Source organism: Carassius gibelio, chromosome A18 (genome assembly GCF_023724105.1).
Source record: "Carassius gibelio isolate Cgi1373 ecotype wild population from Czech Republic chromosome A18, carGib1.2-hapl.c, whole genome shotgun sequence".
Lineage (NCBI taxonomy): Eukaryota > Metazoa > Chordata > Actinopteri > Cypriniformes > Cyprinidae > Carassius > Carassius gibelio.
Window position 1 is genome coordinate 24,877,334 of NC_068388.1, and position 27,955 is coordinate 24,905,288.

At 37.6% G+C, this 27,955-nt stretch overlaps 1 protein-coding gene across 8 annotated transcripts; it reads left to right on the plus strand.

Moving 5' to 3' along the window:
- Window positions 1-443: 443 nt before the first annotated feature.
- On the plus strand, window positions 444-27,732 carry fli1 (Fli-1 proto-oncogene, ETS transcription factor). Of its 8 annotated transcripts, none has more exons than XM_052531719.1 (10): window positions 444-594; window positions 2,985-3,099; window positions 11,141-11,352; window positions 11,456-11,607; window positions 12,518-12,721; window positions 18,089-18,157; window positions 23,888-23,947; window positions 24,188-24,250; window positions 24,380-24,427; window positions 25,565-27,732. In XM_052531719.1, the coding sequence occupies exons 2-10, from the start codon at window positions 3,034-3,036 to the stop codon at window positions 26,092-26,094; spliced, it is 1,404 nt and encodes a 467-aa protein (XP_052387679.1). In that variant the 5' UTR covers window positions 444-594; window positions 2,985-3,033; the 3' UTR covers window positions 26,095-27,732. The 8 variants fall into 8 exon arrangements, with proteins under 8 accessions (XP_052387679.1, XP_052387681.1, XP_052387678.1 ...); XM_052531721.1 differs by having other exon boundaries at window positions 2,985-3,072; XM_052531718.1 differs by having other exon boundaries at window positions 445-594; window positions 11,453-11,607.
- Window positions 27,733-27,955: the final 223 nt, after the last annotated feature.

The window sequence follows — 27,955 nt, forward strand, 5'->3', positions numbered from 1 at the left end:
CAATCTAACAGGAAAGAGACGGTCACGGGTGACGCGTGGAAGCGACAGGAGTCCAATGAGCGCAAGAGGGCGATTCCGGGAGCCTTCGATAAAATAAAATAAAATAAAATAAAATATAATTTAAATGCATATTCCCAAGCAATAATTACCATGAAGCACACCTTTTTTTTTTTTTTTTTTTTTTTTTTTAAATTAATTTTGTGCTTTGTAAATGCTCAGTTTTCGAAATGGCATGGATGAAGTGAATGAATGAATGGATGTAACTGTCAGACTTTTCGATCTGAATGTTGATGATTCGGATGTCTCCAGTCCTCTCCAGGCTTTCTCCCCTCCTCTCGCTCTCTTTTATGCTGCTGTGCTCATTTCAGTCCGATCTCTCTTATTTCACGGTTCAGTGGATGTTCAGGGTGAGCTCGTGCTCTCTCATTGGCTCTCTCCATCTCTCTTTCCCCATTCACACATCCCTCCTCTCCTCCTCTCACGCCTCCTCCACACAACTCACACTTATCCATGACAATCACTTTCTCATAGACGGAACTAATTATTTAAGACTGGAAAAGAGTTCAGAAATACCCAGTGACAGAGACGAGACAGGTGAGTATTGTGTGTTTGAGCTCGCGCGTTCTTTCTGATCTCAGTTTGATTGGAAAGTTTTGTCGCTATACAAGCATCGTTTTTTCGGGATATAAACACATGCACGTGGAGCTACTTTTCATTAGCGAATGATTTGATTTCCTTGCCCACTTTTGTGTGTCGTTTCTTTGCTGGTTTCCAATGCGCTGACAGTCGAGAAAGACGCTTCGAGTGAAACACTAGACGCTCTTGGTCCTCCTCGGAGGAGAGGCGATGCAGTTACTTAACAGTCCTGTTGAGCCTCCAGTCACTTAATTGGCCACAGATGCGGAATTCTATGCTCTTTTACCGTTTAGAAATTGGATGCATTCGGGAAAGTTTATGAGGCGAGCCCAGCTCTCGCCCGCAGGAGCCCGGGGTCTGACGCTGTGAATATAAATCGAGCGAATTATAAGACTCCTGATTTATTCATCACGGTCAGTATGTTCAGGTATCTCATTCCTTACCGACAACTGACGAATGCATTTTAATTTCCACCATTAAAGAGTTGCACGGATCCATCATTCTACGTTTTCCGTTTTCAATCTAATGTAAAGTGTGTAAACAAGCAATCACATGTGTCATCTGGTCGTGATCCTTCATGCATAAATTAAAATAATTTTTTCAGAAGTTAAGTAAAAAATAGAATTGGCTGCGATTGTAATTAAAATAAATAAATAAATAAATAAATCAAACTGACAACCTGCATGCTACACCTGTTATTTTGTGTTTAATAAAGTTGTATTGGCACCAAAAAAAAAACTTGAACAATAATAACAGAAATTACAGTAATAATGGGTTGAAACAAATGCAGACATAACGATGCATGCATATTATGAATCTTTTCGAAGTTGTTCAGAAAAATTAAGTGGTTGAGAAAAGCTTTTCTTTTTTTCTTTTCTTTTTTTTTTTAGTTAACAACTGAAACAAACAAACAAAATGTTTTATTTATTTATTTATTTATTTATTTTAAACTAGATTGTGATGCAATAGTTCATTCTTGTCACACCGCTGTTCATTATAAATCCTCATTTAATAATTACAGCCTCTAAGAAGAAGAATAAAATAAATAAATAAAATAAATCTTTAAAACAGTCTATTGTCAATGGAAAAATCAGAACGATTTGCGAGAAATAAAGTTCTGGTAGGCTTATGTTTCTTTATTTCTCTTGCTGTGTTTTGATTGGCCATCAGTTATTTTCATAGTGCTGCTGAACGGCTGAGGAATGTTAAATAATGCTAATGCCAGTCTGCTCTGTGATTGCACACCGAAGCAAAGGCCAAAGACACCGTCCCCGAGCTGCCCTTTCACCCCAGATTCTGTAAGCTACACTTATTAAAACGAAAAGTGCTTCAATATGTGGCTGCTCTGAACGTGCAAGGGGCTGGGCCTATAGAATAATTCACAAATTGACTTATCTTGTACAGCCTTGTCTCATAAGCACATTCAAAAACGAAAGATAAAGAAATGGAACGAGACAAGCAAAAAATCTATAACTGATGTTTTGATTGTTATAGTATAAAATATCAAAACTATTATTATTATTAATTATATTAATTCTGCATGTGCTGCCACCTGTAGCCGAAATATGCTAACTGAAATAGAGGTCTGTGCAATGAATTAATTAAATAAATAAATAAGTAAATAAAAATCCTCCGGATGGATTAAAGGTATAGGCTACAATTCTTAAGGAATCAATGCAGCTCTGTTTAAAGGTGCTGTAGGCTCGTGCCCCTCATACAAGCTCATGAACCAGATCTGACCTCCCTGTTTAGATTACTGGATGTGGTTTAACTGGAGACCAACATACTGTTCACAAGAACTGCTGCGCTGCGAATGATCTTACAATTATACATGATACAGATAAACACAGAGAATGCTGAAAATATCGCTGCAGGGCATGAGGAAATGCATTCCACAGAAACTGAGACGGAAATCAATTTTGAGAAGAACTGGCATGGCGAAGGGAAATATGCTCAAGGAGGAGAATTCGTGTAATTCAGATAAATAATAATAATAAAAATAAATAAAAAGTTTTTTTTTTTTTTTTTGTGCATATTTGTTATTTGTGAGAGATTGAAATCAAGGAGTTGCTAAATAATAATTAATGAAATCCTTTGCTTTCGAAAAGGTTCGGAATTTAGCAGATGAAATTAAGTTACATTTCCGATCTTAATGTGGGATAGTTGTCTCAAGGCTACAGTCGGAATTAAATCAGATTATGAAATAATTTGGTTAAATTTGTTCTTTTTCAAAAAAATATTATTATCATTATTGTTATAGACGTTTAACTCTGGTATATTTATTTGTTAGTTTTGACTAATTAAACTAGTTTCCTCTAAGGTGACCCGTGGATTTGTGTTTTTTAAAGGGGCCGTGAAGTGAAAATCGCACATTTCCGGGCTCTCTGTCCAGTGAACATGTTTCAGACCGTCCCCGACACGTCGTCTTACGTCAAGGTAAGACAGCATCGTCACTACGAGCAGGTAATGTCGGAGGAAACAGAGTGGAGCTTCTAAATTGCCTTTTTCCTCTTTCCAGTTTCATTGATGACTGATGTAAACAGCTTGAAAAAAAAAAAAAACGCGGTTTTCCGGTATCACCTCTCGCCATATTTGACTTAAAATGTATGATGCATGAAATACGTTTAGTTTGACGAATTGGTTAATTGGTTTGCAACACATCTGGTAGAGTGTACACTGTCTGTATAGCTTAGTCTCACATTTCATCCGGCAATTGAACAAATGGACAGGCCATCTCTGACCTTCACAAATATTACTTATTGCATATTATTGTATTTGACTGGTGCTTTCTTTCTATCTTTCTTTCTCTCTCTTTCTCTCGACATGGTCTTAAAGAATGTAAACATTGCAAATGGCAGACATCTGTTTTTGCAAGAACTAAGTTCGGCCATCCATGCATAGGGAAGTTTCTCCAACAGATGGGTCTTGGGTCTACATTGATTATGTCACTTATACTGAAAAGCCCTCTTTCTGGTGCTAACATGAAGAAATAGGCTACCAGTTTATGAACGGTATGTTGTGTTTATCACTGTTCATTCTTTGAGAGGTTGAAATGTACATTGGCATATCTGGATGGTTATTTATGGCAAAGTGCCACGGCAATAACTTTATTATATCAAAAGGCTTAGTGCAGAGCGCACAGACGGAGTTATGAAAATGAAGTATTGTGCCTGCTAAAGTCATTCATTATATCTTTACAATCAGCATACTTTCCAGAGCCGAGTTGTTATGTTATGGAGACTTATTGCCCCCTGCATAAGGGAGCTTTTCATGCATACGCTATAGTTTGTGTTCCTCCACAGAGGGGCTGAGTTTCACCGTCCCACGAACAGTCCTCGATTTGTTTCGAGACATTAGCAGCGCAGGAATGTAGAGGGAAAACCTTCTCTTTGAAATCCAGCTTCTTTTTTCTCTCCACAGACTGAATAATAAATAGTGCGCTGCGTGGCAGTGGAGCTGGGCCACGTCTAAACAACACTAAAATGAAGCAATAGAAGTCGCTGGGAATAGTTTTGTTTTTATTGTTATTATGTTTTATTATTTCGATCTATTCTCATTTGTAAACACTCTCGTTGTGCGTCTGCATTAGACAATTATTCTAATACATCCAAAATCAAGCTGTTGTATTTGGCATGTTTTTTTTTTTTTTGTTTGTTTGTTTTTTTTTTTTCACGAAGGAATTTACTTTGGCGCGCAAATGATAGGTAGTTTATGCGTGCATATGATACGCAGTTACTCCTGTATAAGACGCACCTACCCCACACCCCACCCCAATTCTAACCATTGCGCTTCATATGCAGGCCAAATCACGAATAGAAATAGAAAGTCGTGGCATTGATAGGCACTTTCATGAGACCGGGTTTAAACGGTCATGTCTGGGTGTTGTTGCTGGCGGGCAGAATTTGAGCGGGAAAGAGGATTTACCTCAGCACGCCTCAAGAAAGGCCAGTTTGAGAGAAATATTCAGCTTCATTCAGGCGAAGCCACAGGTTAAGGTTTGTGTTTGGTTAAGGCCGGTTGAGACTGGAGCTTTCCAATAAAAATAAATCTCAAATTAATTATGGCCCGGAGCAGGAGGCCAGACAGTTTGCTGTTGTGTGCTGCAGTATTTCAGTATTTTTTTTTTTTTTTTACTTGTTCTTGTGATTCGTGAGGACAGCGGTTCGTAACTGTCAGGACAAGATGAGAAGAGTATTTCTCCTAGAACCATACAATTGATAGATAAATAGACCATGTTGTTCCCACACCGTTTTTTCTTCTTTCTTCCTTTTGAAGTTGAGGAAGCCTCTGGTCTCTCTCTGGGTTAGTCTTACTCCAGCTCTTCAGGGTTTTTCCAGTAGCTTTAGGCCACTGCTTCCCACAGGTCGTGGTTGGGAGAAATGCCTGGCTGTCAAGCTCCAGCGTCGCGCCAGATGTTCCGCGGCTCACTACATAAACCAACATGCATCTGTTTATCGGCCTTCCGAAATGTTTGTTACCGCTGGACTTGTAATGACCTGGGCTAGTTCCACGCGGGAAAAGAGGCTGATTTTCCTTGGTTTTAATGATGCACCTCACGAAGATGTTTGCGCCATAAATAAAACTACATTTCAAGTTGTCTTTACATTTTGAGAGTTGAATAGGCTACACACTGTTTCTGTAAAAAGCCTTGGTTTAGATAAGCAGATGATGTCTAAACAGAGCAAGACAAGATTGTTGTCATCAAACAACGAATACTGATCTAGGATATCAATATGGGCTACTTTGCTTTAACTCGCAGTTCATGACTTTGAATTAAATGCTTGTGTTCGCTATTTATCTGATATATATTTTAGTCTCAAGTAAAGAGACGTCTCATTTATAATAATCGAAATAGAGACCATAAAACATAATTATACTGTCATTAGTGACCCTCTCCGGCAGATCTCCGCCTCGTCATGTGCTCAGAGAGAATGGTGTTTTAATTAAAAGAATGGTGGAGTCTAAGCGGCCCCTCTAGGGAAACATATGTTTCAGCTATTAAGTCCCACGTTCTCTGAAAATGATGTCCACCCTTGCACTGCAACTCGCATACACGTCCCAACCCTGATTTGATGATCCAAATATGTATTACTTAGCCATAAATAAGTGTTAATTTGGGTAAAAGGATAATTCGAACTAAAACACATTTCCTATCTTTCAGCTTTGTCACCTACAGTAGCTTCCTCCACCTTCCACAAGAATGCAGAACGCAGAAATTTATTAATATATTGTATTTGAGTGAAATAAAAGCCAGTGTTGTTCTGTGCACGAGAGAGGGGCCCTGACTCGAAATGGTTAAACAAGGTGTCTCCGTTAATTACTGTGCAGGCCTCAGGCAGGAGAAGCCTTGACCCCTAGCAGGATCCAGATGTGGCGCTCTCGAGGGGACCTCTCCCCCTCTAGACCCCCTTGTCGCGAACCGTGCGAGCCAGTCGGCGCAGACTCAGTCTCGCTCCCCTACATAGATAGGCATGGCCCTCTCGGTCAGGGGGCCTCAGGATCCGGGGGTCTGGTCACGGTTTGGGCTGGGTGCGCGTCTAAAGTGCGCTCGGTAATAGAGAGGTGGGGAGTAGGGGTGGAGACTGACTCTGCATTTGGTAAAGGGAATCACAAACAGTGTATTTAAAGAAATATTATGGTATTATTGCAATATTATACTGATGCAAAATTTTGACACTGCAAAATGTGTTTTATATAATGTTTTATAGAGTTTCAGTACTTTTTCGGGACGAAGGTAAATATTTAATGTACAGTAAATGTAGTCTAGAATAGAGACGATTCCCCTCATTTCCCATGAAGACATGAAAAAATGTGAGGCCATATGTTATTGATTTTGCGAAATGCCGAACAGCATGCACACGAGAGGTATCAGCCTCTATATGATCCACATCCAGCCGGAGAGCAGCATTGCTGCTGGAGATATGCTGTTCATGTGCATTCAGAGGCGCGCACACGTGTGGAGCAGTCAGACTCCGGGCGCTTCGGTTTTATTCACGGAAACCCGTTTTTGCAGCGAAAGAAGTTCGGACAGACTCGTCACATCCTTCACTTCACCATATAGATCCAGTTCGCGCTTTCCGTTATAGCAGAACACGGCTCCTAATATGATGACATTCATTTTATAGTTTAAACGCTTATTCGATCTTGTAAGTTATAAACCCGCATTAATGTAAAAAGTCGATAAGATTTCCCGTTTTTTTTAATCAAAAAATTAATCAAAATTTTTATTTGAAATGCATTATTTATCATTGTTAACATACATTCGATGCGTTATTGCAATTTCTACCAAACCGCGTACCTCAATGTCGGAAAAAGCGCAACAAATGTAAAGAGCTGGCAGGCGTTCTGTAAATATTTCCAGACAAAAACATGTGCAAAGGAAAGAAACACTATTGTTTTGGTGTCTTATCTTCTCGGGACAAATATCCTGCTTTGGCTGTCGTAATGAAGGCAGGGCCAGTGACACACACACACACACACACACACACACACACACACGCACGCACACGGCTTCCTTCTCAAGCGCAGTGACTTCACTTCCCAAATTTAGAGGAAAAAACCATCCGGCGAAACGGTCTCCGTCTCTCCTCCACATCGAGAGCTGGAATTAATTCAGACGCGTGTCATGTTTGGAATATTGTCGGGCTCCACTGAAAACTGCGCAAAATGGACGGAACTATTAAGGTAAGAGATGAGGAGAGGGATCTTTCTGATCTTTTTTCTTAGACGCCTGTAGTTCTGCCTGTCTTGGACTTTTCAGGCGCTCCGAGCTGCGCTTTTCCTCCTCCTCTCTCTCTCTCTCTCTCTCTCTCTCTCTCTCTCTCTCTCTCTCGCTCTCTCTCCAAATTTCCTTTTCCTTTTCGTCGAAACTTTTGTTGAAAGTTGAAAAGTATCGCGGAGGATACGAGCGTTCAGATGTATTGTGCACACACTCGGGCGCTCGTGAGGACGCACGGTTAGATCCGCTGTTTGTGATGGAGTTAAGCTGCTTCGCCAAGAAAAAAAAAACGTTTCGTTTTAAGGGTTAGAAGAGCGAAAGTCGGGCGCTCGACGATGCTCTCCGGTGTACCGTGGCGCGCGCGTGTGAATGCAGTGCAGTGTGTAAATCAGACAGCTTTAGGCTGGAGATGTGACTGCGCAATTGGAGTGGCACCGTGCCGAGGTTTTCCAAACATTCATATAGTTTAAACGCCGAGCCCACCCACAATAAAATATTACTCCACAGCTTCCTTCTTCTGATACCTAATAATAATTGCTATGCAGTATACTGAATGGGCTGTTAACACTTAAGGAAACGCACTCTACTTAGAATAATTAGTTGTGTGTGTGGTCCACACCGTTACTCTGCGTTTTAGATAGTTTTATATTTCCAATCACAATAATAATAATAATAATAATAATAATAATCCGCATCTCTGATTAAAAACAGTATTTGAAAGAAATATTTCTGAGCATCAAATAAGGTGAAGATTTCTGACTGATTGTTGACTCTTGTGTGGAGGGGAGGGCTGCAGATTCAAACACTCCTTATTTTGCGGTCATATAAGTGGTTTTGGGTGTGGTATATGTTTGGGGTCGTACACACCATGCTTGTGTTAGATGTTATCATGTTAAATAGACAGTTTAGATGCAACAGCATGATATGCAAATCCTTGTAGAATTGATGGTATGAAAAATGCAAATCTAGTGTTTGTTATTATTATATGATCAGCACTGTTGTGATTGGCTGTTAAATATAAACAAACCATATTTGTATTACTGGTAAAAACTATTATTATTAGTAATAGTAGTAGTAGTAGTAGTATGTAATATAATTATACATAATTGCATGCATAATTAAATCGTTATCGTTAATTAATTCATAAATAATTTCTAAGTCACACACACACACACACACACACACACACACACACACACACACACACACACACACAACCCTAGGTAACCCTTGTTCTGTGAACCCTTATCTTCTGTTTTGCATGATTCATTTTTGATCTTTATTGATTATTTATTATTTTGTATGACCCTAGCCATAGCCTAACATGCTTTAAAGTTTAATGTAAGAACATAGTGTATAAAATACTCCTAATATGAAATTGCAACCCACAATCATTTTCAATAAAGTCATCATATATTAGTTTTTATAAGTGTACTGTATCTACTGTAGCATTAATGTAATCTAGAGGAATCTGTGTGTTATTTCACTGGAATTTGACACGTATAGCTTTCTTGATGGAGGTGTAACTGTACACTTTAGTCGCCGACGACGAGGGCGTCTCAGTCCATGGGTATTTCCTGTTCCACACAGTCTGGTTTCCTGTCAGGTTTCCTTTTCCTCCTGAAACAAAAGACAGGAATGCACTCTGTATAAAATAGCACCGTGCTCTTAACTCCGCACATCCTGAATGAATGACGCATCCTCTCAGGGACGAGCAGTGATGATGACATTTTACGAATATGAAATTTCCCAAAATTCCCTTTCCAGTGAGAATCATAACATACGGTTGCATGGTGTATTATTTATGCAGTGTGTTCAGTTGTTGGCGTACCTCACCGTAAATCTACAGCCTGTGGTTCTGGACGGTTTAACCCAGCCATGAAGCCACGGCCAATTTATAGCCTAAGGAAAATAGCACCTTTGTGAGTATTTTAGCCTCATTGTAACGAGAAGCTTGCACTTGTACTCTGACCATCGCCTGGCTCTCTGTTTCATAGAGATTATGAATTTCGCCTTTTTGACAGGCCTGTCCGTACGTATGTATGAGCATGAGTGTGGAATTAGATTTTTTTTTCTATTTTTACAACCCTCTGTAATCTTGGGAACGACTGACTGCCAATCATGAATTATATGGTGGAGGCTGATATGTCTGCGTGTAAGTAACGTGTAACAGTCATAATAGCAGCTCTGGTCTTATCTGGCACCATGAAGGCATTCCTTAGCTCTGCAATACTTATCATGACACAGGCTGCTGCTGTGGGTCGCCCTGATACTGTCCACGGGACGCTGGTCAAATTGATGACGACTGTCACCGAAGTTCAGTTTGATATTTGGATGCTGTATGCTTTATGAAAAGTATTTCTATAAAAGATGCAAAGAAGAAATCGTTACTTTAGTATCAAAGAGTATCAAAGTTCTAAACTCGCTCAACAATTAACATCTTTCAATGGCTTGTGATTGTTTATCTTCAGTATTTTGTGTGTGTGTGTGTGTGTGTGTGTGATGAATCTACGCATCGGTGACTGAATGTTAAGGGTTTCACAGATGTTTGTAACTGAAATAACAGCTGGAAATCTAGGCGACTGGTTCAAGGTTTTAGAAAAGCGAAAGAAAGGTTTGACTGAGACACGTGTAGATGCTGCTTTCTCCAGCGGGGTCTGTCTGCCGCGTTTGTTTTCTTTAATAAAACGACATCACCCCAGCTGAGCGCCTGCAATGAGAGCAAATGTAGAAGTGACCCTGGACACATCTGTCTGCCTCTGTTCTGTCTCATAGTTGAGTCATGAACAAGACTCAGAAATCTTGTACTAATTGAGAGTCACATCTTGAAATGCTTCTCCAAAACAAAAGGTTTAGTGGTCAATGTGACGTTAACGGTTGTTATAAGTTAAGTATTAGTATTATTATTTTCTCAATAATAACAGCTGGGGAGGGGCGGGGATTAGAGCCTATATTTGACCAAAACACAACAACTTCACCTCCTACACGACTTTCCTTTCTTCCTTTCCTTCAACCTCTTGACTTGATTCTGCTTTGTGATTCCCACTGGATAAAACCAAGACGTACTCTACATGTTTGTTTTCTTATTGAATATCACATGGAAATATGAAATGAAATGAACTGAAGTAGCTACATAAAGTTGTTTACTTATCGAAAACAAGTTTTTTAAGGTTCAACAGTCAGAGTGAAGCTTAATTCCCTTGAAATTTAAATAAAACTGCATATTTAATTGAATTTGTTGATTGCAGTTTCTTAGATATGTCCTACCCTATTCACTGTCATAAGGCTCTTTTCAGGTGCACATTATTCCAAGAAAAATAATCCATTCATAATCTTTTATCAAAACACACTAACTTCCTTCAGCTCTGAAACTAATTTCCTTTCTGCTGACATCACAAATCCCTGTTTTTAGCTCCTCCCCTTCAACCACCCGACTTCATTCTGCTTTGTAATTCAATGGAATAATCCTTCTCTACTTTTTTTCTTTTCTCTATCGAATGTCCCGTTCCACATGTAACTATGTCCAATGAAGTAAAACGTGTTGCATTTCATGTTGACTTCATGCCGTTCTTCCCGTATCCGTCGCAGTGGTGTAGCGATGTGTTAGCAATCAATTGCACTGCTTCATTTGCACACAGCATCTGCGATTCTGCCCTTCAGCTAAAACAATTTACAATTTGTTCAGCTTAATTCTGGTTTCACATGATCAACTGAAAGTCATTTATCATTTGCTCTGTGCTTTAATGAGAAACAGTGATACAGTGTTGGGTCGGTTGTCTCCTCCAGGAGGCGCTGTCAGTGGTGAGTGAAGACCAGTCTCTGTTTGAGCCTCCGTACGCTGCTGCTGCTCCCTTACCCAAGACAGACATGACTGCGTCCGGCACACAGGACTACGCTCAGCCTCACAAGATCAACCCTATCGCCCCTCAGCAGGAGTGGATCAGCCAGCCCGGCCGGGTTCACGTCAAGCGAGAGTATGACCACATCAATGGATCCAGGTACGGCTTAAAAGCCTCACTTGAGGCCATTATTCTGTATTGGTGAGTTGTTCTTCTGAAATAAGCATTAGTAAGCAATTTTTGTATTTTCTCTTTCTAGCAGAGAGTCCCCGGTGGACTGTAGTGTGGGTAAATGCAATAAAATGTTGGGTGGAACCGACGCATCTCAGATGAACTATACTGGCTACATGGATGAGAAGTGTGCTCCGCCCCCAAACATGACAACCAATGAGAGGAGAGTTATCGTCCCAGCAGGTAACATATATGGCATGCAGCTTTAATGCACTGATTAAATAAATAAATACATGCATGAATCCTCTCAGAAATTGCTATTCAATTTCACAATTAATTGCAAAGAAATAGCAAGTAACACATTATATTAAAAGAGACACTTTAAAGTGGAAAGACCAAAATAATATTTGATTTCTTTCAACATACTCCAAATAATTTATTATTATTATTTTTTACATTTTAAATTTTTGCAGTGTGCCAGTGAGATATTTAAATATGTATATTTGAAATATATGTATTTTACATTTAAAGATGTTATTTAAAGGGATTATTGACCCTCCCCAAAAAATTAAATAACAAAAAAAGTCATAATTTAGTCAACCTCAAATTGTCCCAAACCTTTATGAGTTTCAGCTGTTGGACACAATAGCAGTTGACGGCAGCCGTTTATTTCAATAGTATTTTTTTTATTTTGGTTCATACTGTGGAAGTCAATGGCTACCGTCAACAGGTTTCAATGATGGTAAATGATGGATGAATTATACCTTTAAGATGTAAAAACTGCACCAAATGAACTGTAAAAATACTGTTTCTACACATGCCAACAACCTGAACAATTATTTTCTTGAGATTGCGATTTTCATTTTCCTCAAGACCTTAACGATGATCTGAACTTAATGAAAGTTTCTGGAGAAAACAAGATACTATAAAAAATAATAATAATGCATGACCTTTGGGGGTTTGGAACGGTCATTATTTTTAGATTTCCATTTGGAGCCAGTAATAGAGCAGAAATCATTACTTTCTATCTCTTTAGTCCTTACAAGAGGTAATGGTGATATTGGAGTAATTCTTCAAACCTAAACCAACGAAAGCTGCTTGTTAGCGATCTAATCCCTGATTCTACCCTAAGTTGTCCTTACTTCCTTCTCAGACCCTTCTCTCTGGTCTCCAGAGCATGTGCGGCAATGGTTAGACTGGGCCATTAAAGAGTATGGTCTTCAGGAGATGGACACTGCCATGTTCCACAACACAGACGGAAAACAACTGTGCAAGATGAGCAAAGAGGACTTCCTGAGACTAACCAACGGCTATAACACGGATGTCCTGCTCTCACATCTCAATTACCTCAGGGAAAGTGAGTCCACCGCCTCTTTGTGTTCCTGTGAGATTAGCACACCGTTTCTCTATGTTTCAGAATTTATTGAAACCCTGATATTTTACTATTTGTGTTATACTCTCAGAAAATAATTGGTGGAATAACTATCACTGGGGTGATGCACTTTAAGAAAGCTAAATGTATAAAAGAAGTCACTGGAACGGTAGCCACTAATATCCACCATTTATTTACTAATATGTCCCTTTTAGGCACAAAAAATGCTAATTTTGGGGATAAATTGAAAGTGTACCATTACAATTAAAGATTTTGTACCTTTTTTTCAGAGAGTGTGCTCTTCCAAAAGGTAAAAATGTGTGCCTTTAAGGTACTAATTTGCACCATTTAGAGTTAAATAAGATACACAAGTGTACTTTTGAAAGGATACTGCACTAGTGCACTTTGTTTTCTTTCTTTTTTCTGAGAGTGTATAAGACAATAATAAAATAACTATTCCCAAACTCCGAAGATGTTTTAGAGCAGTGTTTATATTTTCTTTATTTCTCTTATTTATGAGGTGCCAAGCAACTGACCGATAAATAGTTCCCAAACCGTTTAGAAAAGCTTGTAATAATTGTACCACAACAGTGAAACGTTTGGAAGTAATTGTAACTGTTTAATGCATGACTATCCATGCAAGCAATGGAGCCTAGTTTATTCCACATGGCTGCTGTCATTGTTTTTAGCAGTCACTCAAACCACACTGAGATCAAGTTTACAGCAATATTTTATAAAATACTTTTTTAATAGTTTGCACAGTATGCTCCGTTTTATTTCACTTGAATGCTTTAGTAGGGAGGGCTCCTATCTCGCACCACCTGCTTGACGTTTACCGGACACATTTGGTTTGGCAGAGTCACAATGATTGTGAATTTCAGCAACCGTCCCGTGCAGAGCATCTCCCCCTGAGCGCTCAGAGAGATGAAGCCCAGGTGCATGGCCTCAGGAGACGGCCAGCGAGGCCCTTGCCGACACACGGCTCGGGAAAGTTTATCCCTAATTTACAACAGAGGCATCTCGGCCCATTTCTCTTCCAGAGCATTTCTTATGTTATTTCCCCGCATGTTTTGGCAAGAATCCCACAGCTTCGAGTACACTCATCCACTTTAAAACATCCGTGCCATCTGTAAGCGAAATGTCGGGAGGACATGCTGTGTGCGAATTGTTTGCACGAGAATTGCATCGATAAACAAAGCTACGCGTTCTCCGAAGGGTCGCATTTAGATGCAATTTGCTGGGATGTCGAGAGCAGCTGGGCCATCTAAACATTATGACAACAGCCCGCTACTGAGGTGGGTGGAGTCCCAACAGCGGTTAAAACGGTCCTCCTTAAAAACTAGTGATGGATTCTGCTGTGAGGTAATGGGAACTTTATTCCGTGGGTGTTAACGGTTTTGTGCTGGTGTCCAGGCTGTGGGCCTGCATACAGACTCGGAGTATAACAGAGAGCCTTTGTGAGCCGCAGGGCAGAGCCCAGCCTTTCTGTGAGCTGTCAGGTGTTGTTTTTTTGAAGAGAACTTGGTTTTGGTGTTTTCATTAGGGAGGATTGCCCCGGGACTGAGCCAGAGCTTACGCGCCGGGGCATTGTGGATCTGCCTTCCGCTCTTTCTTTGATTTAGCCTGTGTGTTTTGGAAACAGAAGAAATGGTTCCTAATCCTTCACTCCACCATTTGTATTGCCTTGGAACATGTCCCGAGTCAAAATCAAATAATAATAAAAGAGATGGTCCCATCTACCAGAGGCTACTTACTCTCAGCCAAAAAAAAAAAAAAAAAAAAAACTGTTTTTGACTTTAAACAAATAGACCATAAATCATTTACTAACCCTCATATCATTACTTTTTATTCTTCTCTGAAACACAAAAGGAGATATTTTCAAAAATGTCTCAATTATTATTATTTTTTTTTTTTCCGTAGAATTAGTCAATATTCCAAAACACAGGTCCAAAGTAACTGATTGAATTAACCCCTTTGAATTAAATTGTACACTGTAAAAATAAATAAATAAATAATAATAATAATAACTAAATGTGAATTTGCAGTGAAAAAAAAAAAGATTAAATAAAATATGAAAGTGACAATTCCATGCTTCACACTCTTCTTTAATGTCATTGTTGGTGGATTTAAATTCTATAGAATCTTTCATTCCACTAAAGATTCTTTAAAGTGGAATTTTTCAATGTTCTTCACACACAAAAGTGTTTTTTCCAAGAACTGATCACTAAAATAAACCTTTCTGAGTCTTTATGAGTGTACAGATGAGTGGGGGAAAAAAAAGTATACACGACTGAATAATTAACTGAAATATGGTAATATACCAGATTACAAAAATATAGTTTTTACTTTTATAATATACTGTCAACGACCTTAAAAAGACAGGTAGTAAAGAACAAAAGTTTAGCTTTTCTACAAGCTGAGGTAAATACTAATATATAGACATACACACAAATATAAAACACTGTTATGAAAATAAACATGACTTTTACATTTAAAGACCACAAAAACAAAACCCTAACTTAACAAATATAACTTTAATAAAAAAACAAACACACTTAGAAGTACATTTAAAAGTATTTTACTGTAAAATAACATTAAATATTTTAGATAGCTATATTAGATATATATTACACAGTTATATTTATGAGCAAAATATTTCAACCTTCTTCAAAATATGAACTACTGCATGATGGTAGGTTAATGATGACAGAATGGAGTGGGTGTGTCATGCAGTTTTCATCCGTGTACATCTATGTAGGTCCATATGTTCACTGGAGTGATTTCTTTTTGAAACTAAAGATGATTTATTTCTTCTCTCAACACAACAAACACGAACACAATCACAGAACTCCACACTAAGTGTTTCCGGTGTGACAGTCCGCAGCGTGATCATTTCATACACATTCACACAGCACAGATGCAGAGCTGAGTGTGAACGGATGTGATGCAGGAGCTCAGTGGTGCTGGAGGAGCTCTTGTTTTGACTGCTGTTGGTCAGTTATTCAGATTTTATTAGTGATTGCCGCCCACTCACCAATCTGCTTTCAATTTGGCTGCAGTTTGAGAATCTGTTGGATTTTCATTGCAGGAGTGGAGCAGAGCTGAACTACTGCCTTTACACACACAGAATGGAAAGGGGTGTGTGTGTGTGTGTGTGTGTGTGTGTGTGAGAACATTTCTAGGAGTGAGTTTGGATATGCACAGAAAATAAGTGCTTACTCTTCTGTGATGAACTGTCTCCAGTTTATGAATTCTATTAAATGTATTTTATTTTTAGTCCTTCAAGTAAAAAAACAAAACAAAACAAAAAAAGTCTGGTGGTTGTAATAAAAATGAAAGTCTCGTTACCTCATTATAAGGCGAAAACTCTTGGTAAAATAGCTTTTTTTAAACTATTGTGTTTTTAATGGCATGCAGTCCTCATGATATTCATGGCAGGCTTCTGCACCATTTAGAGCTGAATTAAGAACGCTTGTTAAAGTCTAATTCAACTTTCAAATTCACAATCTGGTCTGAAACAATCCAAAGGTAAAATGAGCTAAAATCCCAATAAATTAATTCAACATTTTTTTGACTAGAAAAGCAAAGTGTGTCATTTTGATGGTTTGAAAGTTTTGAAAATGTTTATGAGAGATTGATATATGAAACCATATACTGTATAAAACGATATATAGACTGTCCACGCTTGTCCATGATTGTGCCGATCTATTTGACTTCATGTAGATTAAAGGAATAAATTACACACACACGCACACACATAATATATTTGTCTTTAAAAATTCCATACACAAACACTGACACATGAATGATAAAACACTCTGCTGTCTTCTCTGAGCTGATCAAAGATCACAAAAATGCCAAATGTCACCCCTTCCCGTTCCTCGTTCAGGAAAAACAAAGAATCCTCCTTCAGCATCTGCTGAAATCCCAACGCTGTAACCATCAGCCCTCCATCCACAGCAGGGAGACTCGTGTTTTGCCAGTGCAATTTTCCTTCTGTTTTCCTTTGCGCTGATTTATGAGTTAAAGCAGCTAAAATTAAGAGAGCGCTTCGGGGACGGCTCACTGAAAACACTGTCTGACTGCACATGAATGCCTCTCTCTGTGAAAAGTGTAGATTGTGTTTGGATTGTAATGACAAAACGGAGCGGCTTGTGTGAAGAGAAATGAATGTTGAGAATCAGCCAGAAATGGTTGTTACCTTGTTATAAAAGATGCTCTCTTTTGTGTGAAACAAGCAACACAAAAAAAGTCCATAGGTACAAATTTCATGGCCAAAATTGCAAATGCTAAAATTGTTGTTTATGCAACAGTATAAAATACACACAGTCTAAAAAACTGTTCAAATGTCCATGGGTCAAACATGGAATAACCCAGCTGTTGGGTTCATTTATTTAATTTTTTAATTACATTTTAATCCAAAAGTTGGGTTAGTCCATATTTGACCCAAAATTGGGTAAAATCACTGATCTATATATATTAGGGATGCACGATATTGGATTTTGGACGATATTCGATATGCCGATTTTTTTTTTTTAAATAATTTTGGCCGATGCCGATACCGATACCGATATATATAAACATTTTCGCCTGATATATTTAAACTTTAATTTTACTGAAGAGAAATCCATGTATCTCTTCTGTACTGATTCTACCATAAATGTATTATTTTACAAATGTAGACAGACATTCACACCTGAAAAACAGGTCAATTAATTCACTTGGAGAATATCGGTTTGGCTCATCGGCAGAAATATTCATATCGGCCGATACCGATGACGGTCATTTTAAGCTTTTATCGGCCGATACCGATGTTGTGCCGATATTATCGTGCATCCCTAATATATATATATATATATATATCTATATTATAGATCAGTGGGTAAAATACAATAGAATACAAGTATTTATATATATATATATATATATATATATATATATATATATATATATATATATAATTATTGTTGCAGATTTTTAACCTCACTGATTGTAATAATAATTTAATATTTATGAATATGAGGTTTTTATTATATTATTATGTAATAATATTATATAATACATGTTATACAGTATATTATAATATTATGTAATTAAAGATGAATATATTGAAACAAGTAAAAGGCTATGAATTGTAGTATAGAAGGAATATTGAACTTAAAAGTATTTAATTTTGTCATGCTGACCGATTATTTACCTCACTAGATTTAATAATTAACATTTTTAAGAATGGAATAGAAATTGGTTTTCTATCTATCTATCTATCTATCTATCTATCTATCTATCTATCTATATTATTCTAACATATTTTTTTATTATTATTATTATTTTATTATTTTTTATGTGTTGCAGGCAGCTCATCCATATCATACAACACACCATCTCATAACGACCAGTCTCCTCGCTTGGCTGCCAAAGACGGTATGACACACTGAAAAAATAAATAAAATAAAATAATAACATTAATAATAATAAAAACAAAAGGTGTTTTAGGTAAACAGTGCATATGGATAAGACATGAGGAAGTGAGTCTTATCCTTTCATCTGTCCCATCTTTCCATCTTTTTCTAGTTTGTATCAGAGCAGGGCCCAGGGCCGAGCAGGTGCTGTCTTTGTGTGCCACGAATAAAAAGAGTCAACCATTCAGTTTCCACCTGAGCACAGAGACAATTAGCAAGACAAAAGCCACGAGCAGGAAAGAGTGAGACATGAACACACACAGAGAACGAGTAGAGAGAGATGTCTCTGGGAACAATACAGCAGAACTGAACTGAGATGTTAATGGAGACACGTGTGCCATAATAGCAGTGATTTAGGGTGCTTTTGTATGTGCAGACGTTACCTAGACAGATTTTATAGAATAAGAGCACTGAAAAGGTATACAGTAAAATAACATTTTTAGTTTACCCCTAAATGAATTGTTGCTTGTGTCAACAGAAAGTGAAATAAAAATGCTATGTTTAAAGGAGTCGTGAACTGAGAAACTGTGATCTTTTGTCATTTAAGAGGTCGCTGTACTATGAAACTTCCTGTAACTTTCTAGTTAATCTAAAAAACAGCTTATACCGAAGTCAATCCGACAAAACATCAGGTTGTGGAATATGTCACTTCATGATTTAATAATGAGGCTAAACCCCGCCTCCGCAGAAGAAGATCAGCTGTTTAGCCCCGCCCACCAAGAAAAACATGTAGTGTAAATAACGAGAGAGGCAAGATAAAGACGCTCCGACAGTGCCAGGCTGTTTAACAACACAGACTCTGATTTCAGCGTTAGGAAAGAGTGGATGAAGTTCAATCCTTTGTTGACTTCATTTTACTGCAGATTTGGTTATGAAGAACGTCTAATCCAAAAGAGTGTTCAGATGAGGGGGTCAAAACAGGACAAAAAAAATTGCCTATTCATTCAAAATTATGATGTTTTTTGATGAACAGTACAAAGTGATAAAAAGTTCATGCAGTTCATGATATGCTCTCTGAAACATCACAAATCATGCTTGAGAATGTGATAGCAATCATTTTACATGTCCCCAACACTTATAAATCAGTTATAAATAACCATTTGTAAAATAAAAAAATAAAAAAGAATAAATAAATAAATAATGATAAACAATTATTTTATAGCTTTATAGCTTTATAACATAAATATAAATATATATAATATTTATAAATAAGTGAAATTAATGAAATAAAACATTTTAAAATAATGTATTTTAAAGCAATAATTATTTAATTCATATGAACATTTATGTTATTAATAATCAAATAAAACAGAAGTCTACTGTTGTATGTGCAGCAAATCATATGATTATATAATAATAATAATAATTATTATTATTATTATTATTTATAATGCACATTTCAGACATAAAATGCTGTTTAAGGTGTTAAATAATCAGAAATTTTAACATTACATTCTCTCTCTCTTTATTATCTTTAGATTATTTATTTTAAACATTTCTTTGCATACTAATTTGATATTAGATACATGACACCAAATTATTCATGTTCATGAAAAAAGGTATTATTTTACAATATTTACTAAAAACCCTATTTTGTAGTTGTGTCCCCCAAGGTTTTTAAATGGTTTATGATCGTCAGATTTACATGACCACAGAGATATAGACAACGATTGCTTTGACTCATTTATGTAATTTACTTGTGTACTTTCCAGTGATAACACAAGATACACTTCCAAATGAAATCAGACTCTAAAACTCATCAAGGAAATCAGTTTGCATAAACCATTTAAGCAAACATTTGACAGTCTCTCTGGAGAACGGTCCACTTTGCCTGCAATAACAGAGATACTCCTGAGAGCACAGCAGAGGACCGGCTGCCCTGATAGAAGCCAGAAGACAGACCACCTGTTCTCGTCACATATTAGGGTGATTAGTACAGTCAGCTTGAAGATAAGATAATGCTGAGACGGTTGGGACCTTCTTCTCACAGCTGTCAATCACACCACTAAGTGACTGTGTTTCATGAGAGCATCCTTTCTACAATTCTTAAATATCTCTGGATTTGAAATGTAGTGATCCATAAACCTTCCCTTGAGCTGTGCATTCAATCCAAGGCATAAAAATGATAAACTCCTCAAAACGTGGCAATTGAACAGGTCGCCATTTATCAGCTGAAGATTAAATGTTTGATAGTAAGATTTATGAGCTGGATTTATTTTCACTTGGCCTTTCATCTCAGGCCATTTTTTTTCTAAGCTGATTTTTCACGGGTAGTTAAAGATAAATCCTGATTAATAGTCCACTTAGAGCAGTTAATGCCATACTACAGTACACTGATCTCAAGTACTGGTCTTCAGTTTTATTGTCCTAAATGGCCCGGTTTCAGTCTCAGTGAGCATTTTAAGGCATCAAAATCCTGCTCCTAAAGGTAATCATCAAGCATGATTATGATGCCTATGTATTCAAATTTTCACACTATCATGCAGAAATGTAGGTTCAGTAAGATTTTTTATTTTATTTTAAAGTCTCTTCTGCCCACACAGTTTGCAATTATTTGATCAAAAATACAGATTATATTGTGAAATATTATTACAATTTAAAATAGTTATTTTCTGTGTGAATATCTGTTAAAATGTAATTTATTCCTGTGATCAAAGCCATATTTTCAGCATCATTCCTTCAGTGTCACATGATCTTCAGAAGTCATTCTAAAATGCGGAATTGCTTCTCAAGAAACATTTCTATTTATCGTCAGTGTTGAAAACAGTTGTGCTGCTTTATATTTTCGAGGAAACATACTTTTTTTAAGGATTTTTGGATGAAAAGAAAGTTGAAGTTTTTTATTGTCACTTCTGAAAAATGCAGTGTCCTTTCTGAGTAAATTAACATTTACCTAAAAAAAAGTCTATGTATAGATATATATATACAGAACAAATACTTTAATTACAGTACCATTTTTCCCATTATTTTTGAGTACTGTTTTTATAGTAATTTCAGTATTGCTGAAGTGTACGTTCCGTAACACACTTTCTGAGGTTTCATTTCATTTGGGAAACTGTCTGTAGGGCACAGACAACAGGGCAACTCACTAGATTTCTGGAACAGAGCCTGTGAGTTGCACTGCGTTCTCTCTTCTGTTAAGCATGAGTGCAGGAGTGCGTCCTTTTTAAACCGCTACTTGGACAAAAAATAGAATCACATTATAGATGCTGGTTAAAAATGGCCACATACATTGGATTTTTTGAGTGCTGTTTAAAAGCTGAGCTAGTCTAGACGGCTGGCTGGCTGGGCGAGAGTGTTGTTTTGACTAGAGAGCAGCAGTCTGGTCTCTTGAGGAGACGCCACACCCAAACACAGCACACCAACAACACTGAACTCTCTTCTCGCTGCCTCATACACCTTCTGCAGTCAAACACTGCACGATCCTGAAGCATGCATTAGTGAAGCAGATCTAAATGTACGGTCCGCTCGCCCAGATGCACACAGTTGAGCTCTGGTGTGATTGCATTAGGGACACGGGCCTCGCTGCTCCTCCGGACTTCAGATCTGAAAGCGAAGATCTCGCAGTCGCATCCATCTGTCTTTCTCTTCGCTCTGTCAGACGGTAGCGATGGCCACCGCCGCTGTTTTCTCTCTGAATTCCCATGATGTGTATGGTCTGCTCTCCATCTCGCTCTGTTCTCCTCATCGCGTCCTGACCCCTCTTCTTCTCTCCTGGCCGCTGTGTGTTTTTCATGGTGGAGGGGGATGAAAAAACGAGGGAAAAAAAGGCCAGTAAAACAAAGAGAGGTTGTGTGAGAGACTCGGCAGACAGGAAACGTAACTCTCTAAGGACTCTCTCTCTCTCTCTTTCTCTCTCTTTTTCTCTTCTCTCCGGCTCTATCTATCTATCTGCATGTCTGTCTATCTATCTTATTTTATTGATTCATTTATTCATTTTATTTGCTCGATGTGTATTGTGTGGACAGTTCTGTATTTTCGTTTCTTCATTATTTGGCGACTCATTCCTTTGGTCTGGATGATGTTGAGAAGCCTCAGAACAGACGGCAGATGAAACTGTTTTACAGTATTTTAAGAGTAATGTCTGTGGTGTAGTACTTCTGTCTTCTGAGTCAGGTTGGGCTGTGGATTCGGTGAGAAACAGGAGCAGGGAAAGTCGTGATCTCTTTCTCTCTTTCTCTCTCTCTGCTTTCAGAGATTAGCATCTTCCTTTCTCTTGGATTCTGCTTCTGCTGAGAATCGCTGGCTGCTGATCCTGTTTCGATTCTGAAACGTGGGCCATGTAGTTTTATCAGGTCTTTCCAAACCAAACATTGTCTTTGTCTTGAGAGGTTAGTGTCTCATAGTTCCACCCAAAGCTTGGATGAGATCTCCAGTGACCAGAAGAGGGCGGTGTTATGTCACCATTGCAAACGCTTTGGCTCTGTTCAGGTGGAGTTTTGTGCTAAAGCTTTAACCCTAAGGACAGTCATTCCATAAAGGTTACTCTCAAAGACATCATTTCAGTTTACTAGCATTGGGCCAACATTTTAGGGCCGTCTCTCGGGGTTTGATCCGATCCGGTCGCTTACGTTCTCATATGGTCATACACAGAGCCCCTGTAAGCCCTAGAGGAAACACTCACTCCGTAGCCAGGGCCAAACGTCCATCTAGGGCATATAGAGACTTGATTCGTGCCAGTCACTGCTTAATTTCCGTTCGGGAAAGAGGGATCACTGCAGTGCTGCAAGGCATGATGGGAATGTTTTAAGAGTATGTTTGAGAATGAAGGAGACTCTGGCAATGGGATACTGATACAGTGTTGCCTTTCAGAGTTAAAAAAAAAAAAAAACTTAGAGGAAGCACGCATGCTTTTCACATTTTAAAAGACATTTTAATAAATTTTCTCAAGAGGATATTCATTCATACATTCTGCATTGTAATAAATCAACTACATCTGATAGAAAAAGGGAATGACTATTAATAACTAAAATATGAAAAACTGTTATTTTAAAAAATAGAGTAAAAATGTATATTTAATTTCAATAATAATAATAATGAAACTTGTTAATAAAATAGAATAAAAAGAAACTCAGTGCCAGTGTTATATAATTATCATTGATATACTAGTATAGTTTTTGGTAATATTGTGAATTATATTTTATTAACACAATTTCTATAATAAGTGTCTTTGATTATATTTTTATTATTAATTTTTATTTTTTATTTTTTATTTTTATGGTTTTAGTTTTAACGCTAAAAGACCTGCTCTGTACCACAACAGCATTGCATCGAATGAATATATATGTTATATCTGTTATATACCGTAGTGCTCAAAATGTGCTTGCAATCTGTGTTTCTGTGAGATCTCTAAAAACAGAGACAGTCTTATGATCATATAGTTCTTACATCCAAACAGATTCTCCTTCAATCCTGACAACATTATTCTAAGTTATTCTCAGTGTCTCTGCGTGCTTGCACGAGTATGTGAGTCAGTCAGGTCAAAGCCAGCAGATGTAGCACATCTTCATTGTTTCATACACACACAGACAGCTTGAGAGAGTGACTATGAACGAGGACTTTGAGTGGGATATAATAAACCACTATAATCAGTCCACACAAAATGTCTCAGGAACATTAATACATTTTTCAAAGCTTTAGGAAAACAAAAGCAGGTTATGAAGTCCCTTATATTCTTTTCTCTTCTCTCCAGATGCGTCTTATGATGCTGTACGGAGGGCAGGCTGGTCAAACAACATGCACAGTGGCAAAGGTGAGTGACAGACGTCCATCAGACAGTGTGTTTGATACTGAGGCTTTCATCTGGACAGTAATACTGAGCAGTTTTAGTTTAGGGACACTGAAGAGGTGCATTAGTGCTTAGCATTTGGGCCAGATATTGCCCGTGTTTTCTTTGGATGAAGACTTGTGCGTCTGCTCGCCCAGACGAATGTGCTTAACTTTTCTTCTCTGTTTCTTTCTTGCTGTGGCACTCTGTCTTTCCATTTCTCAGGCTCTCCTACAGTGGTGTCTCAGACCGTGTCCAAGAACACTGAACAGACTCGTCCTCAGCCCGGTAAGCAGCAGCGCTTGCATTTGGAAAGACCAGTTCAGATACTGTCTGGAACTCAGGTTCAAGACTTTAAAATTGTGGAAATTGTCCAGTTCAAAGGTCACATCTAGATTCATTTCTCTCTGCTTTCAGATCCTTACCAGATATTAGGACCCACTAGCAGTCGACTTTCCAACCCAGGTAACAACATGAAATCTTGCTATATTAAACTACAATCTACAAACACCTTTTCAATGGGACTTATTGTATTAAAATATTAATATTTCATAAAAATTCTGGCAATAGCAGGTTATTTTCATGTTATGGCCATTAATGAATAATTGGTTGATTCTATACTATTTCTGTTATAATATTTGGTCTAAAAAAAAACAAAACAAAAAAAAACCTAAACAATTAAATCAATCATTTTAAATGTGAATTTAGGCAATCAACATTTTTAAAAATGGATATCCATTTTTATTTTTGCTAAAAATGGCTTTTGTTGATAGTTAAATCACTGCAAATGAAATCTACATCTACACTGAAAAGAAAATGGGTTCCTTAATAAACTAAAATTAAAACCTAAAAAACATTAATAATTAAATAATAAAATAAATGTTAAATTAAAGAAACAATAATAATTTAACTTACATAAACAGCACAAAAAAAAAACTAATCATTTCTTTTCAGTGTAGATGTAGATTTAATTTGCAGTGATTTAACTGTCAACAAAAGCCATTTTTAGCAAAAATAAAAATGGATATCCATTTTTAAAAATGTTGATTGCCTAAATTCACATTTAAAATGATTGATTTAATTGTTTAGGTTTTTTTTTTTTTTTTTTTTTAGACCAAATATTATAACAGAAATAGTATAGAATCAACCAATTATTCATTAATTAAAATTAACGAATAAAAATTATTAGAAATTATTAAATTACTCAGAAATTATTAGTAAATTAAACAATAAATGTCCATCTCACAATTTGAATTAAATGTAAAATGTTTAAAAGTAAAATTTTATTTTTCATTAATCTTTTTTTTTATTACAACTTTGGAACATTTTTACAAAGTGTATATATATATATATATATATATATATATCTCCTCTAACTCTAATATCAGAAGAAAAAATGGTAGTGATGTATTATATATTTACATTTTAAATTTATGCATTTGACAGACACTTTATTTAAAGTTTGGTGCATTTTATTTAAAGTACGCATTTTACCAGTTTATCACTTTGCCTTGGAATCGAACCCATGACCTTGGTGTTGCCAGCATGCTTTGAGACTCTATAGTTAGACTCTAGTAAAACTGTGTGTGTGTGTTTGTCCAGGTTCAGGTCAGATCCAGCTGTGGCAGTTCCTGCTCGAGCTCCTCTCGGACAGCGCCAACGCCGGCTGCATCACCTGGGAAGGGACCAATGGAGAGTTCAAGATGACGGACCCTGACGAAGTCGCGCGTCGCTGGGGCGAGCGCAAGAGCAAGCCTAACATGAACTACGACAAACTGAGCCGTGCCCTGCGCTACTACTACGACAAAAACATCATGACCAAAGTGCACGGCAAGCGCTACGCCTACAAGTTTGACTTCCACGGCATCGCTCAAGCATTGCAGCCCCATCCCACCGAGACCACCATGTACAAATACCCAACCGAACTGCCCTATGTGCCAAGCTACCACGCTCACCAGCAGAAGGTCAACTTTGTTTCGCCCCATCCTCCCTCCATGCCCGTCACATCCTCCAATTTCTTCGGGCACACCAACCCATACTGGAGCTCCCCGACAGGAGGGATTTATCCCAATCCCAGCATGCCGCGTCACACCAATTCACACGTGCCTCCCCACCTAGGCAGTTACTACTAAAACCTTCACCTTTCACCCCGCTGCCCGTACGCCAAAACTTGAACTGCAACTCGAAGCAAAGACAAAAACAGGAAGCTGGAATTGGAGGGAAAAGTTGGAAAAGAAAGAGAAAGTAGACCAAAACGGACCAAATAATGGCTGATCCTCTTTCAAATGGAGTACTACTTATTGGAGGACGTTGGGTTGTTGTGTGTTTTGGAGAGCGTGTGCATGTGTCTTGTGCCTTTCTACATCCGAAAGCTGCACCGATGGACCAGAGTCCCTTCTAGCCAATAAAGACCACCTCTGTTTTGTACAAGTCGGCGAACGACCGAGAAAAGAATCACTGTAAACTCACCCTGTGTGTTTAATGCAATTGTGAACCCAGTGTTTATATCTTTGGATCTAGTTCCTGCTTCCCTTTGGATTTTATCTAAACCCAGCTCGGTTAGACGAGTTTATCTTCTCTTCTTAAGTCGTGACTGAAACTCTCTTTTCTGAAGCAAATCTGGCAACTGGAAAAAATGTTGGCATTCAAGCGCCGTTTCTCCTCCTCGCTGGAGGACGTGGCGTCTGATTGTTTATTAGGAGCTTCTCAGGCTAGCTGGCTCAAGCTAAACTCTCTCCCTCATCTTTAGCACTCCTCTCTGCTGATGGCGTTGATGTGAAAGGATTGAAACCTGCTTTATATTTCTGATGCATGGTGTCCCGATTCATTGGCCAGTGAAAATCCACTCGATTTCATCTCAAAACAGCCAAAGTGTTGATTTCACACGAGATTTCTGTCTTAAAAACTCCAACTGAATGTGGGCACCATGAAGTACCTCTTCGAAAGAAAAGAAAACGTAATAACAGTTAAAACAGCAGCATGAGACGCTGACACCAGAGATTCGCGAACGCTGTGCGTTTGTCAGACCTATTTGCTAGTACTTTATTATTATTTTTTTTGAACAAAGGTCTACTAGGCATTAAAAGCATCTTACTGTATAAATTATGCAGAGCTATTTTCATATGTGACAGTGTTAAGAATCATACGTTAATACGAGTTGACCTCGGTCAAAATGCAAACTTTTTTATCAGTTACTGAAGGTAGTTTGTACCACGTAGGTGTTTTGTATCTGTACATATGGGCAATAAGTTTATGAATGTGTTCTTGTATTTTTCAGAAAATGCTTTTCTAAAGTTCTTGGTGCATTGCCACGACCACAAGGAAGTTATTTTGATATGCAGTTGATATTGCAAATGCCTTACCAAACATGCCTAGAGACAATCTGTTCTACGTAAGCAATGTTCCCAAAGTGCCATACGAATTCCTTAAAGCCAAATTGTGTTACTGTGCCTAAAAAAAGTGTTTGGACAGTGTTATACAAGTGTTAGTTTCACACAAGATTTCCCCCTTGTGTATTTTTGTAGCATTAAGCAAAAAAGCCAGCTTTTCATCTCTTTAAGGGATCACTCTCAGATATGAAGGAACTGTGTTTTTTTATATATGCAAGTGTTTTGGATATTAAATTTATTACTATATAAATATATAAGAAATATTGCAATTAATCTTTTTGTTAATTTCTGCAATTTATTATTACCTTTTGTAAAAGGGTCTGTTTTATAGGTAAAATGTGACAAAATAAATGTTTTTACATTACAAATCTCTCCATATAACCTTTACTGTGTGTCATTTGGGCGATGTGTAATTTGAAATGATATTTTGATTGAATTTGTTAAAAGGGTGGTGTACTAAACCGCTAAACTAATCATGTATTGGCTTACGTTCATATGATCACATCAAAATAATGACATCTTTTTCTCAGCTGTAGTCAGTCAATTACTGAGTCACTCTTATAAACAGACGGATAGGGAAATCTGTGTCTGGCATCTGTCTCTG

Excerpts from the sequence above, each read along its gene's own strand:
- fli1 (XM_052531718.1), top strand. The coding sequence starts at position 3,034 with ATGTTTCAGACCGTCCCCGACACGTCGTCTTACGTCAAGGTAAGACAG. Across the intron at positions 11,353-11,452 it reads GACCACATCAATGGATCCAG|CAGAGAGTCCCCGGTGGACT; the intron begins GTACGGCTTAAA and ends TTCTCTTTCTAG. Across the intron at positions 23,948-24,187 it reads CAACATGCACAGTGGCAAAG|GCTCTCCTACAGTGGTGTCT; the intron begins GTGAGTGACAGA and ends TCCATTTCTCAG.